The sequence below is a fragment of the Podarcis bocagei genome, assembly GCF_964188305.1.
Source record: "Podarcis bocagei genome assembly, chromosome: 1".
Lineage (NCBI taxonomy): Eukaryota > Metazoa > Chordata > Lepidosauria > Squamata > Lacertidae > Podarcis > Podarcis bocagei.
Window position 1 is genome coordinate 94340673 of NC_138125.1, and position 13264 is coordinate 94353936.

The 13264-nt window shown below is 41.5% G+C and overlaps 1 protein-coding gene across 3 annotated transcripts in view; it reads right to left on the reverse strand.

The window, feature by feature from the left end:
* Positions 1 to 4719: 4719 nt before the first annotated feature.
* The window catches only part of HSPBAP1 (HSPB1 associated protein 1), a 54300-nt gene continuing 45755 nt past the window's right edge, over positions 4720 to 13264 (reverse strand). For all 3 annotated transcript variants that reach the window (XM_081188804.1, XM_081188806.1, XM_081188805.1), the window contains exons 6-8: positions 11347 to 11430; positions 6308 to 6418; positions 4720 to 5526 (exon numbers count right to left, since the gene is read on the reverse strand). In XM_081188804.1, coding sequence (XP_081044930.1) covers positions 4987 to 5526; positions 6308 to 6418; positions 11347 to 11430 — 735 coding nt within the window. In that variant the 3' untranslated portion in view covers positions 4720 to 4986. The remainder of the gene's footprint in view (positions 5527 to 6307; positions 6419 to 11346; positions 11431 to 13264) is intronic.

Consider the following 13264-nt stretch of genomic DNA (forward strand, 5'->3'; position numbering starts at 1 on the left):
TGGATCCCTTTTTGCTGGAGACAAAACGAGTTATTAGTCTAGTTGAAAGGGAGGGGAGAGACACATATTCTGTTGTCCGATGTCCCAAAATGTATGTGAACAGCTATTTCAAGAACTGGGTGGGAGTGGAGGGCACTACAATGGGGAGATGAAGAAATCTACCACACCAGCTTGTTTTCCTGTTCTTGCCAGTCGTTCTTGCTACTATTGTTGGAGTCATTTTCTTTGGCTATGTTCCACCTTCGATGTCAGAGGCAGTATGCTATGGAACAGGTTGCTGGACTAGATGGGCCATTAGTCTACAGGGCTCTTCCATATAAGACTTTCAGGGCAAACACCAGTGCAATGAGCTGTGCTCAGAAATAGATGGGCAGCCAGAATAGTTCAGAAAATGAGGGATATCCTCCATGTGGCTGATTCAAGCTTGCAATCTGTTTGCTATATTTTGGACCTGTGGTCATTTCAGGGCAATCTAATAAGCTTGCTACCAATACATTGATAATTGTCTGCACTCATGGGGCCTCCTGCTGCTGCCGCGCCGCCGGAGACCGATTTCTGTTCTTATCCTGAAGCAAAGTTCTTAACTGGAAGCACTATTTCTGGGTTAGCGGAGTCTGTAACCTGAAGCGTATGTAACCTGAAGCATATGTAACCCGAGGTACCACTGTACAGTTTCAGATGAGTAAATGAGGGAGGTTATAACTCTCTCTTTCATTATTAGATTTTCTCTCCCCTTCTATCATCATTAATAACTGTTATGACACTTAACTTTTTAACTATTTTAGATCACTGTTTTCATTATTGAAAACTCACTTTATAGTTTTTAAATCCACAAATAGGTGTAATGCCATATTATCATCCATCAAAGCATAAAACAGTTAAGGTATTAAAATAAACAGTAACATTTCAGAATCCATTAAACATGCAACAAAAATCCATTAAGGTACTTATAAAGGCCATTTTTTTAAAAAATATTCTGAAGGCACAAAATGCAGCTACCTTTTCTGAAGCTAAACAGGTCTGAGGTTGATCAGTGCCTGGGTGGGAAAGTACAGTGTCATTTATTTAAAGGCTTTATACCCTGTTTTTCACGTTTCTCAATGTTGCTTGCAAATAAAACAACAACAACAAATATTGAGTCCCCATGTACGTCTCCTTCAGTCCCATGATGGAAGAAATGTGATTAACAGCATTTCATAATCCATTTCAAATTCAAACATACAAGGAAACGATAATAAACTCAAACAACGTAGAACAGCAAATTTATATTAAAACAGCCATTTCCAGGCCAAGCAAGCACATTCGTCAAACTTCAAAGACCACTGGAAAACAGGGAGCATAAGTTCAGCGGGGACATGCACCAATGTGCATCTACTGAAAAATAGTTTCAAAGAACCAAGGTAATAGCTACTAAGATCCAGTTCTTTGATGCTCCTGGCTTGTAGAATTAACTCAGGGCTTTCAGCAGATACCAGAGGGAAGGAGTCCTTCATAGAGATTTAAGGCCTCCAAAGTCAAACTCAGCCCACTAAATCCATCTGTCAGTATATGTACAGCACACAGAGCTGATATAGATTTGGAAACCTATGCCAATAAAGAGTTGTGTATTTGAAGTTTCTGAACACTCAAGTCCCATATTGATCCTGTCACTTCTAGCACTTAAAAACACTGGTGATATTGTGTCAGCTGCATTACTACTATGTATATCCCAAAGTTCTGTTAGTCTCTTGTGGCACCCTATTACATGGGTCATTCACAATCTGTTTATTATCTATTACAGTAGTCTAAGCCTTTTTTCCAGAGTTCCTGCCAACTTACTTGTATCCCATCTCACACATGTATAAGAACCTTTGACTTTTCTTTCCTATATGCAACATTTTCCTATTTTGTTGCCATCTATAAGGATAATCTAGAAGTGAGCCCTCCATGAAAACAAGAGTGGTGATAACCTACAGAACGGCTAGGGAATGGTCTACAGATGTTGTTGGACTACAGCTCCCATCAGTCTCAGCCAGTGATCAGAAATGATTAGAGCTAATGTTAACATCTGGAGGGCCACAAGTTCTTCTTCCCTGATCTACAGCACAATTAAAACTAAGGCCAATGTTAGATTAGATTATTATTGGTCTTAGATGTTGGAGCAAAAATCACTAAGTTTCGACGTGGTGGAAATATCAGAACTGAAGAGGAATATGTTGAGAGATCATGTGATCAGCCAGCAAAGAAACAACTATTGCTGCAGTTTGCAATTGGTAGTGGTACCTTGGTTTACAAACTTAATCCGTTCCTGTAATCCGTTCTTAAACCAAAGCGTTCTTAAACCAAGGTGTGCTTTCCCATCCCATAGCAGTAGGGGACTCAATTTACAAATGGAACACACTCAACAGGAAGCGAAACATCTTCTGCTTCCAAGGCAAAGTTCACAAACCAAAAGACCTACTTCCAGGTTTGCAGCGTTCTTAATCCAAGTTGTTCATAAACTAAACTGTTCTTAAACCACTGTATACATTTAAAAACCTGTCTTGAGGCAGTAAAATGTATCTATAAATCACCCTTCAGCAAAGCTTCAATGCCCTTTGTAGTACATTTGAACATAAGGTCAATTTCAACACAATCTTCCATATGCTGTATGCCCTGCATAGAGTATATATTTCTGGTCTGCATAATGACAACTATGTCCATGGAGAACAGAGGCAATAAACTAAGTAGCAGAAGAAATCAAGGTTTTGCCATCTAATAGGGACAGTTTTCTTTAATAATAATAATAATAATTAAAAAAAAAAAAAACGTGCCAGGAGACTACTGTAACTAGGAGACTGTCAAAACCCTTGTCCTTAACAGTAGGAAACAGAGGACACTGGCTTATTAGGAACCTAGAGCTACTAGGACACAAAGCATTACATTTCTTTAAACAAGGCAATTAGGGCCTTTTGAGGAGTTTTGTGGCTTTTGTGACATGCTTGCCAAAGTCATGGCAACCTTCAGAATCAGTTCATGGTCAAAATGTTAATACATGCAAGTGACCATAGAGCAATCACTTGTGGATAAATCAAATCAATACTAATGCAGAGAATGCCATAGAAATTCTCTCAAAGAGCAAAAATTATATTTAGAGACAGCTTCTTTATAGTGTCAAATAAATGTTAATTAGTAAATCCGCTCCACTTCCCAGTGGGGAGGAGTTGCGGTGGACCGTGTGGCCACCCACTCCCCACCGGGGGCGGGGGACCTTGTCCCCCGTTGCCTGGGGGATCCCAGCCATGTCAGAACCCGGCCAGCCAACCCGCTGGCTGGGGGGGCGTGGCCGGGGCCGTTTAAACGGAGGAGCGAGCCAGAGGACTTCCTCTTTTGCTCGCTTCCTCAATCACCCACCCTCCCTCCCTATTTTGCAGGTTAGGCAGTGGCCTTGCTATGGACTTCAGTTGGTCGCCTTGGTTGTCCGAGGGGCCTGGTAGGAATTTTTCCACTTGGCAAATTGGCACTGGCCACTTAGTTTTCGCCTACCTTGTAGCAATCGTCACAACTTTGTTAGGGTTGCGGTTAGGCATTGTTTGACCTTGTGTGGGGGAGGGGAGGTGTGGCCATCACCTGCCCCTCCATGCTTAAGGGTATTCCGTTAAAGGAATCTGGGGGTGTTGTTCTAGTCTGAAGTCTGGCTGGGGGACTATGGCCTTGACATGACCCTGACGGGAACACCAGGGGGAGCTTGAGTTGGTCTGCATCGACAGGGCTCCCCCTACCGGTGGCTTACCCTTACTAGGGACTTCCTGCACAATGGGCAGGAGTCAGATATAGTCAGGTCCAATCAATGCCTAAGCCAATACCACTCACATTCTGTAATTTCAATAAAGTTGTGGCCAAAATTTGCCCAATAACATAAACCTAATATCCGTGTCCTTGTGTGAGTTATTTCCAACGAGGGGGTGGCTGCGGGGTCTCGACACGCAAAATGTAACTGCAAGGAAACAAAGGGTGTGCACTGAGGAGAGACAAACCCATGAGAAACAATATTGTTTACCCGCAGGGCGAAAGAGAGTGAATTGCAATAGCTGTATTGAAATTCTCAATACATCTACGGAGGAGTTTGCACACTAGTATAGAAATGAAAATGTTTGCTACCCTCTGAGCAGAGAGGTCCAGAAACATAGCACAATAATTAAGTTTCACTGTGTACAGTGGAACTTCCGCTCAGGGAACTGCATAGACTGCCTAAGCACTCCCCATTACTCAGCATCCTGTGCATGCCTGCTTGGGAAGCAGTAGATACACATTAGCCACAATCCGTACCTTGTATTTATCCTGTCCTGAATTACTGCATTTTGATGACTCCCCCCAACCACCCTCAAACTATCCAAACTGAGAAAAAGAGCAACCTAGCTGTGCTTTAATACGTAATGTGTATACAGCCTTAGCGTCACTGAGTTCAGTGGGATTTAGCACCAGGTTAATGTGCTTAGAGAATTGCAACCTAAAGCACTGGAAGGTTGTAATTATGGTATGTTAATGGGGTTGTTGGGCAAGACAGGAGGTAATAATTTCTGGCTCTTCATCCGTGTATCAACCAGCTAGACCTGGCCTAAGATGATGTAAAGGCTTTGTGAAGCACCTTCCTAAAATTTTTCTGTTGTCTTTCTTAAAATAAACAATTTATTTATATATTTTGACAATGATTTGTGTTGTCTTAGCCTTCTGACAAAACACATAAATGATCCTGCAGGATTCTTCTTCTATTTTTATGCATAAAGACAATTGTTAGTTTTTAAGGTACCAAAAGACCTTAAGTGTTGCTTCTGCTGCAACACACAAACTTAGCTACCCCGTGAGAAATGGTTACAAAAGCCCTGACATAGTTAGCTGCTGTATTGTTTGGAAGTTTGCAGTTGAGCTGATGCTGATGCGCAGCTAAGAATTCTTTAGTACAGAAGCTGTGGAACCTCCAGAACATACTTGTCGTTCGTTTTTTTTATTTTCAGAAAGGCACACATTTTAAAGACTTGCTCTTTCTATCAAAAGTTGAGCCATTAAACGGATGACTTGGGGATTTAGCACACAATCTAGCAAATCATTTGTACAAATAACTGCTTGTGGAGAGATGGTACTACATCCTGGATCCTTCTGATCTACTAATGCTCCAGAATCACCAATCACTTTTGATGTCTTCCCAGCACGATGCAATTTTCCAAAGTGTTCATCATTTTCATTTGGAGACCCTTTACTGTCATTTTCAGCTGAACCAGTTGAATCTGTTTCCCAGAATTGTGGTAAAACCTGAAAAAGATTATGTCCAAAGGGAATTTTTTCCAGTTTCTTTCCTTGGATCGCGGTTAGGCTAGATTCACGGGACATCAACTGGAAGCCTTCAGGTTCTGATCTCCCTTGGACCTTCTTTCTTTTACATGGATATTGATTAACCTCTTCATTTCTAGGGTCCATGTCTTCAATTTTACTAGTCTTCTGATGCTCTAAATATGCAGAAACAGCCCCATTTACATACTGAAGATTGGTTTCATGGGAAGTTACTTCAACCTAGAAAATAAAATACATTCAGTGTATAAACAGGTGATACCTTTTCTGCTAATCTTAGGATTTGTTTATATGTTTTGTCCTTCTCATCTATCCCCATTGCTTCCACTTTATTTTGCCACCCTATTGTGTTCTTTGGGTGCTTTTCTGCTTGCTTTCATTTCAACCAAGGTGGCCCACTAGCGCAGCCAAGCCATTGCGTGCATGGGACTTTCCCTTCTGTTGAAGCAAAGGAGGAAGCTGGTTAAGCAAGAACCGCCTATGCAAGCCTGAGTTTGTGTGGCATATTTATTGCCTGCAAAAAGCGAATGTCAAATAAACTTAAACTATCCCTGTCAAAGTGCTTCCTTACCATAAAGCACTGGTCTTTACAGTAATATGTGACGATGTTAGGGTGCACTTAAGAACAAATGAATGTGCACTGAATGGAATTCCAGAGCCATGCCGTGCACACACCCACACTCTTAACTGTGCTGGATCCCCTGACCATCCCTACTACATACAGGGCAAATGGCTAGATATGTACAGGTTGTGCAATCTGCACTTCTGAATCTCTGGACTTGGAGGAGGGAATCCTTGAAAGACACGGGGTACGCTTCCAGCGAGGAGTTAAACCAAGATAATGGGAAGCAGCCATGAAGACTCAGGCTCTGCCATCCCAAAGTTACTAAAAATTCAGTTGCAAAGGTGGGGGAGTAGAGGAACATAGACTTGCAGTTTAGGAAACAAAAATGTCACTGGGTCAAAGGAGTGAAAACCATGGCATATTAATGCGGAACTTCACCTCTGTGGGGTTGAGCCAGGGATCTGATGCACTGGTGGTTTCAGCAGATTTGATTGCACATATCAGTGTTCGAGTTATTGCCTCTTCTACACGGGCTTCATGATCTGCATCCTACAAGAGAAACATAAGCTAACATTGTGATAACTGGAATGGATAGAAAGGAAGAGCCAGAAACAAGAAGAGAGGGAAACTCAGAGGTGCAATGAAGAGGTGATTGATCAAGCCCAATGTGTTTTGAGCCAGCCACTCTTCTTTAGTGGAACTGAGAAAGCAAAAAATCAGTACAAAGAAGTACAAAAGGCCATGTTTTTGCTTTCAGGTTCTGTTCCTGGACTTTGGGTTGTGAATGAAGACACCTCTTGCAAGGGCAGCCCATAACATAAGTACTAGGGCAGAATTAGTTCTTCTGTGATGGGTTTTTATCCATCCTGTCTTAAAAAAACTTTTCCAGAAAAGAATATCTCACAAATTTCTCAAGCAACTTGGAAACACAGAAGTGGACTTATACCAAGTCAGATTGTTTAACTTCTCCACCAAGCAGGGCATGCAAGTAATAGTCTTCTCCTGCTGTTGCTCTCTAGCAATTGTTGTTCAGTGGCCTATTCTGAGACTTCACCAGTCTTTCCATCTATACTCCAACCTTTATGACTTGGATGTTGTGTTTTTTAATGAAAGCTGGGGTTTATTTATTTTCTAGGAAGAAGTTGAATTCCATAGCAGTAGAGGGAAGTGGGGGGTCAGATGGAGCTCATTAACCCAGAAAGGTAGCCCATCTAGGAGAAGGAAAACTCTTCCCCTTCCTTTGTTGTCTCCCCTGCAATTATATCAGTTGTAAGCTGCTCAGAACAGAGACCTGTCTCTTATACAGATGGATGCCAACAACAACAAAAATTGTCTACTCTGACTGGCAGCAGCTCTTCTAGGGTTTCACACATGTTTCTTTTTCATCACCTGCTACCTGGCCCTTTTAACTGGGGATGTCAAGGATAAAACCTGGGAGCTTCTGCATGTCTTCTACCGACCTATAGTCACTGAATGGAGGGGCTGCAGCTCAGAGTTATTGGTTTCACCATTCACACCACTGACATCTTCAGGAGCTATGGTGCCCCGAACCTCTGAAGAATCCTCATCCCGGAACTCACCCAGTAGTACTAGAGAAGGCTTCCCTAATCTTAGGTTACATCATATTTTTGGACTGTGACTCCTTTGACCCCCTGACTATCAGCCATGCTGACTGGGGATGATGGGGGGTCCAGCAACACAGGATTGGGGACATAATGACTTCCTGTACAATACACAAATCAAGGGAAGAATTTAATATTGTGCTGTGTTGATCTTTCCATCAGGGCAAGCATGAACGACCCCCCTCACCTCCCCCTGCACTGTTCTGAGGATTCTCCCGCCACCTGAACCAATCTCAGGGGCACACTGTGGGAGGAGATGGGAGGAAAGCCCTGTTGCACAAGGCTGGACGCAATAGTTAAAGGAAAGAAGACTCTCATGTTAAAAAGATCTCTAATTTCCAGCACATACACTTGGGGGTGGGGTGGGGAATTAACATCCCTTATTATCATAGCTAGGCATAATATGCCCATAAAAGCCACATGATCAAGCAATTACATGTTTCTAATTGGCGGACAATACATTGTATTAGCGTCTTGTTAAGTTAATTGAGTCTTGTGAACCTTAATTTATACCACAGGGATGCTGTCTAATGTATAGGGTCTTTAATTCAGGAAGATCAAAAAGGTATGTCCAAAATTGTATCTCTAAATGACTTAAGCTAAGACACAAAGGATATTTCTGAGAGACAGCAAATGCCTTGGGAGCTATTACAAATGCAAAACTAAATCATTTTAAATTCCAGGGAGCATACTGTCATCTGACAGTATCACCAACCCACTGATGTATTATTGCAGCCTTAAATAGCAGCAGCAGGGAGGAAAAGCAAATGTTGTCTTTAACGAAGGATACCAGCACACAGCTTTTAAAGATGAAACAAGAATCCAGTAATTGATTCTTACATGTTACAAGCTGTCATGTCTCTTCTGAGTGCCTTTAGGCGGTGAAATACAAAGACTAATTTAGGATCTCATCAGGATGAGACACACAGGCAGGCCAGGCTTTCTTGTTTAAGTGAATTGTTTTGGATCGGAAGACTGTTTATGGGCAAGGAGAAGCAAATTCAACGTGTAATGTGGTATTCCTGGCACCATAGCAAATAGTAAGATGGAGGCAGATTGAGGAAATGGGGCTTGCTTGCTTGAGTTTGGCTGGAAGGAAACTGAAGGTGGTGTATAATGGGGGTTCCTTCCCCATGGAAACTGCATAAAATCTACCTTCCTTTACCTCCCGTCCCGTTCCTCTTTCATTTCTACTATTTATCACTGCACCAGCAAAGGAAGCACTATCTGGAATAAAGCGTTAGCATTTCTGATGGTGCCATATCACATCTATATCAAACAAATAACACCAGATTGATCTAGTTCAAAGTTATCAAAGGAGGATTGCAACCTGTACAGGCCAGACAGCCTTTGCTGGTCCAGCATCAGTCTCTGTTTGCTATCTATATCAACTCACGCTGAAGTCGTGCAATAAAAGCTAGACTTGCCTTTTCTTTCTTTAGATATGTGTCTGTTTGCTTTTTAAGTTTTTATTGATTGTGTTCACTGCAAATGGCTTTAGGACTTCTACTGTGTTTGCAAGTCACTTTGAGTCATTTTTATGAGTTACGCAATATCACCATCATCATCGCAGTCCCAAAACTCTGTATAAACTCTTAGACATGGTGTGACAAGCTACTGTTTCCTTTGGTAAGTTCCCCTTATTAAATAGTTTGGGAACAACTGCTTCGATGTGCTCAATAATCCTAGGAACCCAGAGCAAAATACTAATTGTGATTAGGAAAAAGAAAGCTTGGCAGAAGGACCACTTCATTGTCTCATATCAGGGCAGTTGCTAGGGAATCTCATGTAAAATTAAACTAAAATGTAGTGCCAGAGACTTGTAATATAAAACTGATGTTAGGAATTGTGGACAATCTTACCAGAATCTACAATTCTTTTTTTCAAATACTCTGCTCCAGTCTAAACAATTAAGGTAGCTCTCATTATGATTTTATTTCATGGACAGTCACAATGTATCATGGGCTATGTAGTCTTAGAGCTACCAGCAATAATTTTATAATCTTAAGACTAAGAAATTCATCATACGGTCTGATTGTGAAGTATATATGCAGAAAAAGATCTGGGGTCTGTACCTGTTAAATTCAGAGCAGGTGGGCTGTTTCCTAGGAAAATGGAATTCAGTGGTTTTACATGTCCTTTCCTGCAGACCTTTTGATCTTATTGCAATGCAGCTTCATAAGCCTGAAACCTTTCAGCTCATCTATTCACATTTTAGTATGTACACATTTAAGCTAGCTTACCTCGGTACATGAACACTCTTAAAGCATTTCAAGGGGTTGCAAGCCTGGAAAGTTCATTTTGCCTCAAAGTATCCATGAATAGCATTAATCCCCCCTACCGTAAGAAGCAAGAGTTGAAGTGGTCTCAGTGTGTTGAAAACAAATTAAAACTTTATCCTTTATTATAAGGTCTCAGCGAAATAATTAATTGTATCAGTAAGGCTATTGAAGAGGGCTTGACACACACCTATCATATCAACGTGGTAGCAGCTGGTTATTGCTGGAAGCTGGAGAACTGCTTGAGTGAATAATGAAAATGTTCTTGATATTACATTTTAACACCCGTGTCACGCATTATTTTTCTAAGACAGATAGCCCGACACCTAAAAAGTAATGCTGCTGTCATCTCCAGGGATAATAGGGTATAATCAACTGTCACCAAAAAGACGACATGCAGGCATTCCTCGGGTTAAGCAGCGCCCACTGTCAACTTATTAGCTCGAAGCCTCCAAACTGTTTGTGAGGTTTTTAATTTTGGGAGATAGTTAATAACTTCTGTCCAGCATGCTGCGTTCAAGCAATACCGGAGACTACAAAACACTAATGTTTGCTTAGCTTTGACTTCAAGAGCATATGCCATTTTGTAAAAAGATGAAGAAGGCATCCTGTGTAGAATACTACCAAGCCTTGGGATTTTCAGGATGTCAGATTCAGTTCCAAATTACATGGCATGAAGGCACATGAGGCCCCCATTTTGCTGAAACTAAGCAGATCTGGATCTGGCCACTGTTGATGGATCACCCTGAGAACCATATATATATATAGAGAGAGAGAGAGAGAGAGAGAGAGAGAATGCCATGAGTTCCATGGTAGAAGACAAGATGGGATGTAAATGTTGTGGGGGGAGGAAGATAATATGACACCTACATCAAAGTGAAGCAGACATTTTAACTAAAAAGACACACTAGTAGCATCTTCACTTTTGTTCCTCTCCACCCACACTAGCTTTTACTGTCTTGGTCTCCAAAGGCTGTTTCTTGGAAATTTCATGAGAGAGATGAAAATACGCTCAGCTTTTAAACCACACACACAAAAATAAACTACAGCAAGGGGTGGGGTACATGTGGCCCTCCTGGATTCCAACACCCAGCCCTGGCTACTGGCCATGTTGGCTAGAGTTGATATGAGTCCAACAGTATGTGGGTGATGATTTATATAGCCTCATCCATGTACATTACACATTGCACATTACAAAGTGTAAGAGACAGGTCTCTGTCCTGAGCGGCTTACAATTTATGTAATTCCAATGCAGGGGAGACAACATGGGAAGGGGAAGGTCAACGGTGGCAAGGGAAAGAACCTGTGATCATTGCAGTCGTCATCATCATCATCATCATCATCATCATCATCATCATCATAATTTATTATTTATACCCCACCCATCTGGCTGAGTTTCCCCAGCCACTCTGGACGGCTCCAAGTATGCTTACTACGGTGTATGGAAATAGGTAGCTAGATCATTATTATAAACTGCTCCAGCACATTTCCAGATGCCATGCCCATCTGTGAACATTCAGGCCATGTGTGTGCCTGATGGTTTTAAGAGATAAACAATTGGGGGGGGGGTAGTTACCAGTTCAATCCATGAGTTTATGCTAACAGTGATTGGGTCAATGGATTCTACGTAATGCCACCAGTGCCTGGGAACAAACAGGACCTGAATGGGAGAAGAAGAAGAAGAGGAATTTAAAAAGTCATAAAACCCATTGTGTGCAACTATAGCGTTTCCCTGACATTAAAAAAAAAAAATCACCTTGAAAAATATATTTTTCAGCAGCAGTTTCTAAACTTCTCCAATTGATCCTCCTCTGCATTTGCTGTCTGCTGTATAATGTACTTAGGCTGTCTGACATGGATCTTATCTGGTTCTGCCAGCCTTTCATTGCTAGGTTCAAAATGCAAACTCCAACTAGCCCACCTCAGCTGGAAACAATTTTTAAACAGTCTTGTCAGCAAAACAAGTTCCCCCTCTCTGTGGAATGGCAGGGTGAGAGCAGCATGTTGGTGAGACCAAAGTGCAGGAGGATTTCCTGTCACAAGCTTGTCCAGACCTTCCCTTCTTATTTGACATAAGGAGGGAAGGAAATGCCAGAATGTCTCATCCCAGGTCAATCTCAATCTTTACCTTCACCTTAAAAAAATAAAAAAAATCAGGGTTTGGTAGAGGAAAGAGAATAGAGAAGAATGGGATTTGGGGGCTAGAACCAGGAAGGCAGTTCATTCATTAGATGCTAAGGGTGCAAAATGATTATTAAAGGAAGATGGGGAAATGAAAGAAAAGCTAAAGGAATGATTTGAATTCTTCTTACTGCATATCTGAAGTCAGCCAGATATCCACCCAAACCAGTTTTTGGGAGAATTATTATTATGAGATTATATTATTTAATATTTCTATCCCTCTCTTCCATTCAAATGAATACTTACAACAGCTAACAAAAGAAAATTAACAAAATAGATAATATCGAAGCTATGCATTAATATAACAATAATGAAAAGCAGCAGTCATTAAATGAAACAATTAACTGAATCAAGTAAGAGTAATATGAGTCTACAATTCTGTGACTCTATGAGGTTCTGAAGCTAACTGACAACGTACAAATTAGCAAGTCACCAGGACCGTATGGCATCACTGAGAGTTCTTAAAGAACTGTGAAATTGGTTAATCTTCTAACAGAAAAATGCAACTTGTCACTAAAATCAACCTCCTTACTGGAGAACTGGAAGACAGCTAATGTAGCACCATTAAAAAAAAAATCCTAGGGAAAGTCGGGAAAGTAATTGTTGTATATTATTTGAAGTCGGGGGGTTAAGCAAGGACGCAGTCAAGTCTGCCAATAAGACCAAGTTAACCAAGGTGCTTCCAAAAGGAACCAGAGGCCTGTCTAGCCCAGCACTCAGTTGCTCAGCGGCCAAACAAAGACCTCTGCAAACCCCACAAGCAGAACATGAGGAGAGCAAGAGCCCTCTCTTGATGTGGTCCCCAGTATTCTTTACGCTAGTTGGCAGCGGCTCCCCAGAGTCTTGGGCAGAGGTCTTTTCCCATTACCTGGTTATTTTAGCCGAGGATGCTAGGGATGCAACCTGAGACCTTCTGCATTCTATGCATGTGCTCCACCACTGAGCTACGGTCCCTGAACAATCACAAGATCCAGTTCCTGCAAATTATTGTACTCAATTTTCTTCTGACCCCAATTCTCCCAGGACTCTTATCTGAAAAGAAAACACTGGCTCCAAACCTTCCACAGGACAAAGCCAGGATTCGGGTGTCATGGGAAGCTCAGGTGACCACAGAGCTCCATAATTTCCCATCCCACCTCCAAAACTGGTGTAACAATCATAGTATCATTCATAAAAAGATTATTAGCAGCATTACGTACATCCAAGGAATATTAAATGCTTTCAAGTGTTCAAACAGCTGCAGAATCTCCATTAAGCACACAGCAATGTTAGCACTAATACACAGAAGCAAAATTAAGGCATGATTTGATTTG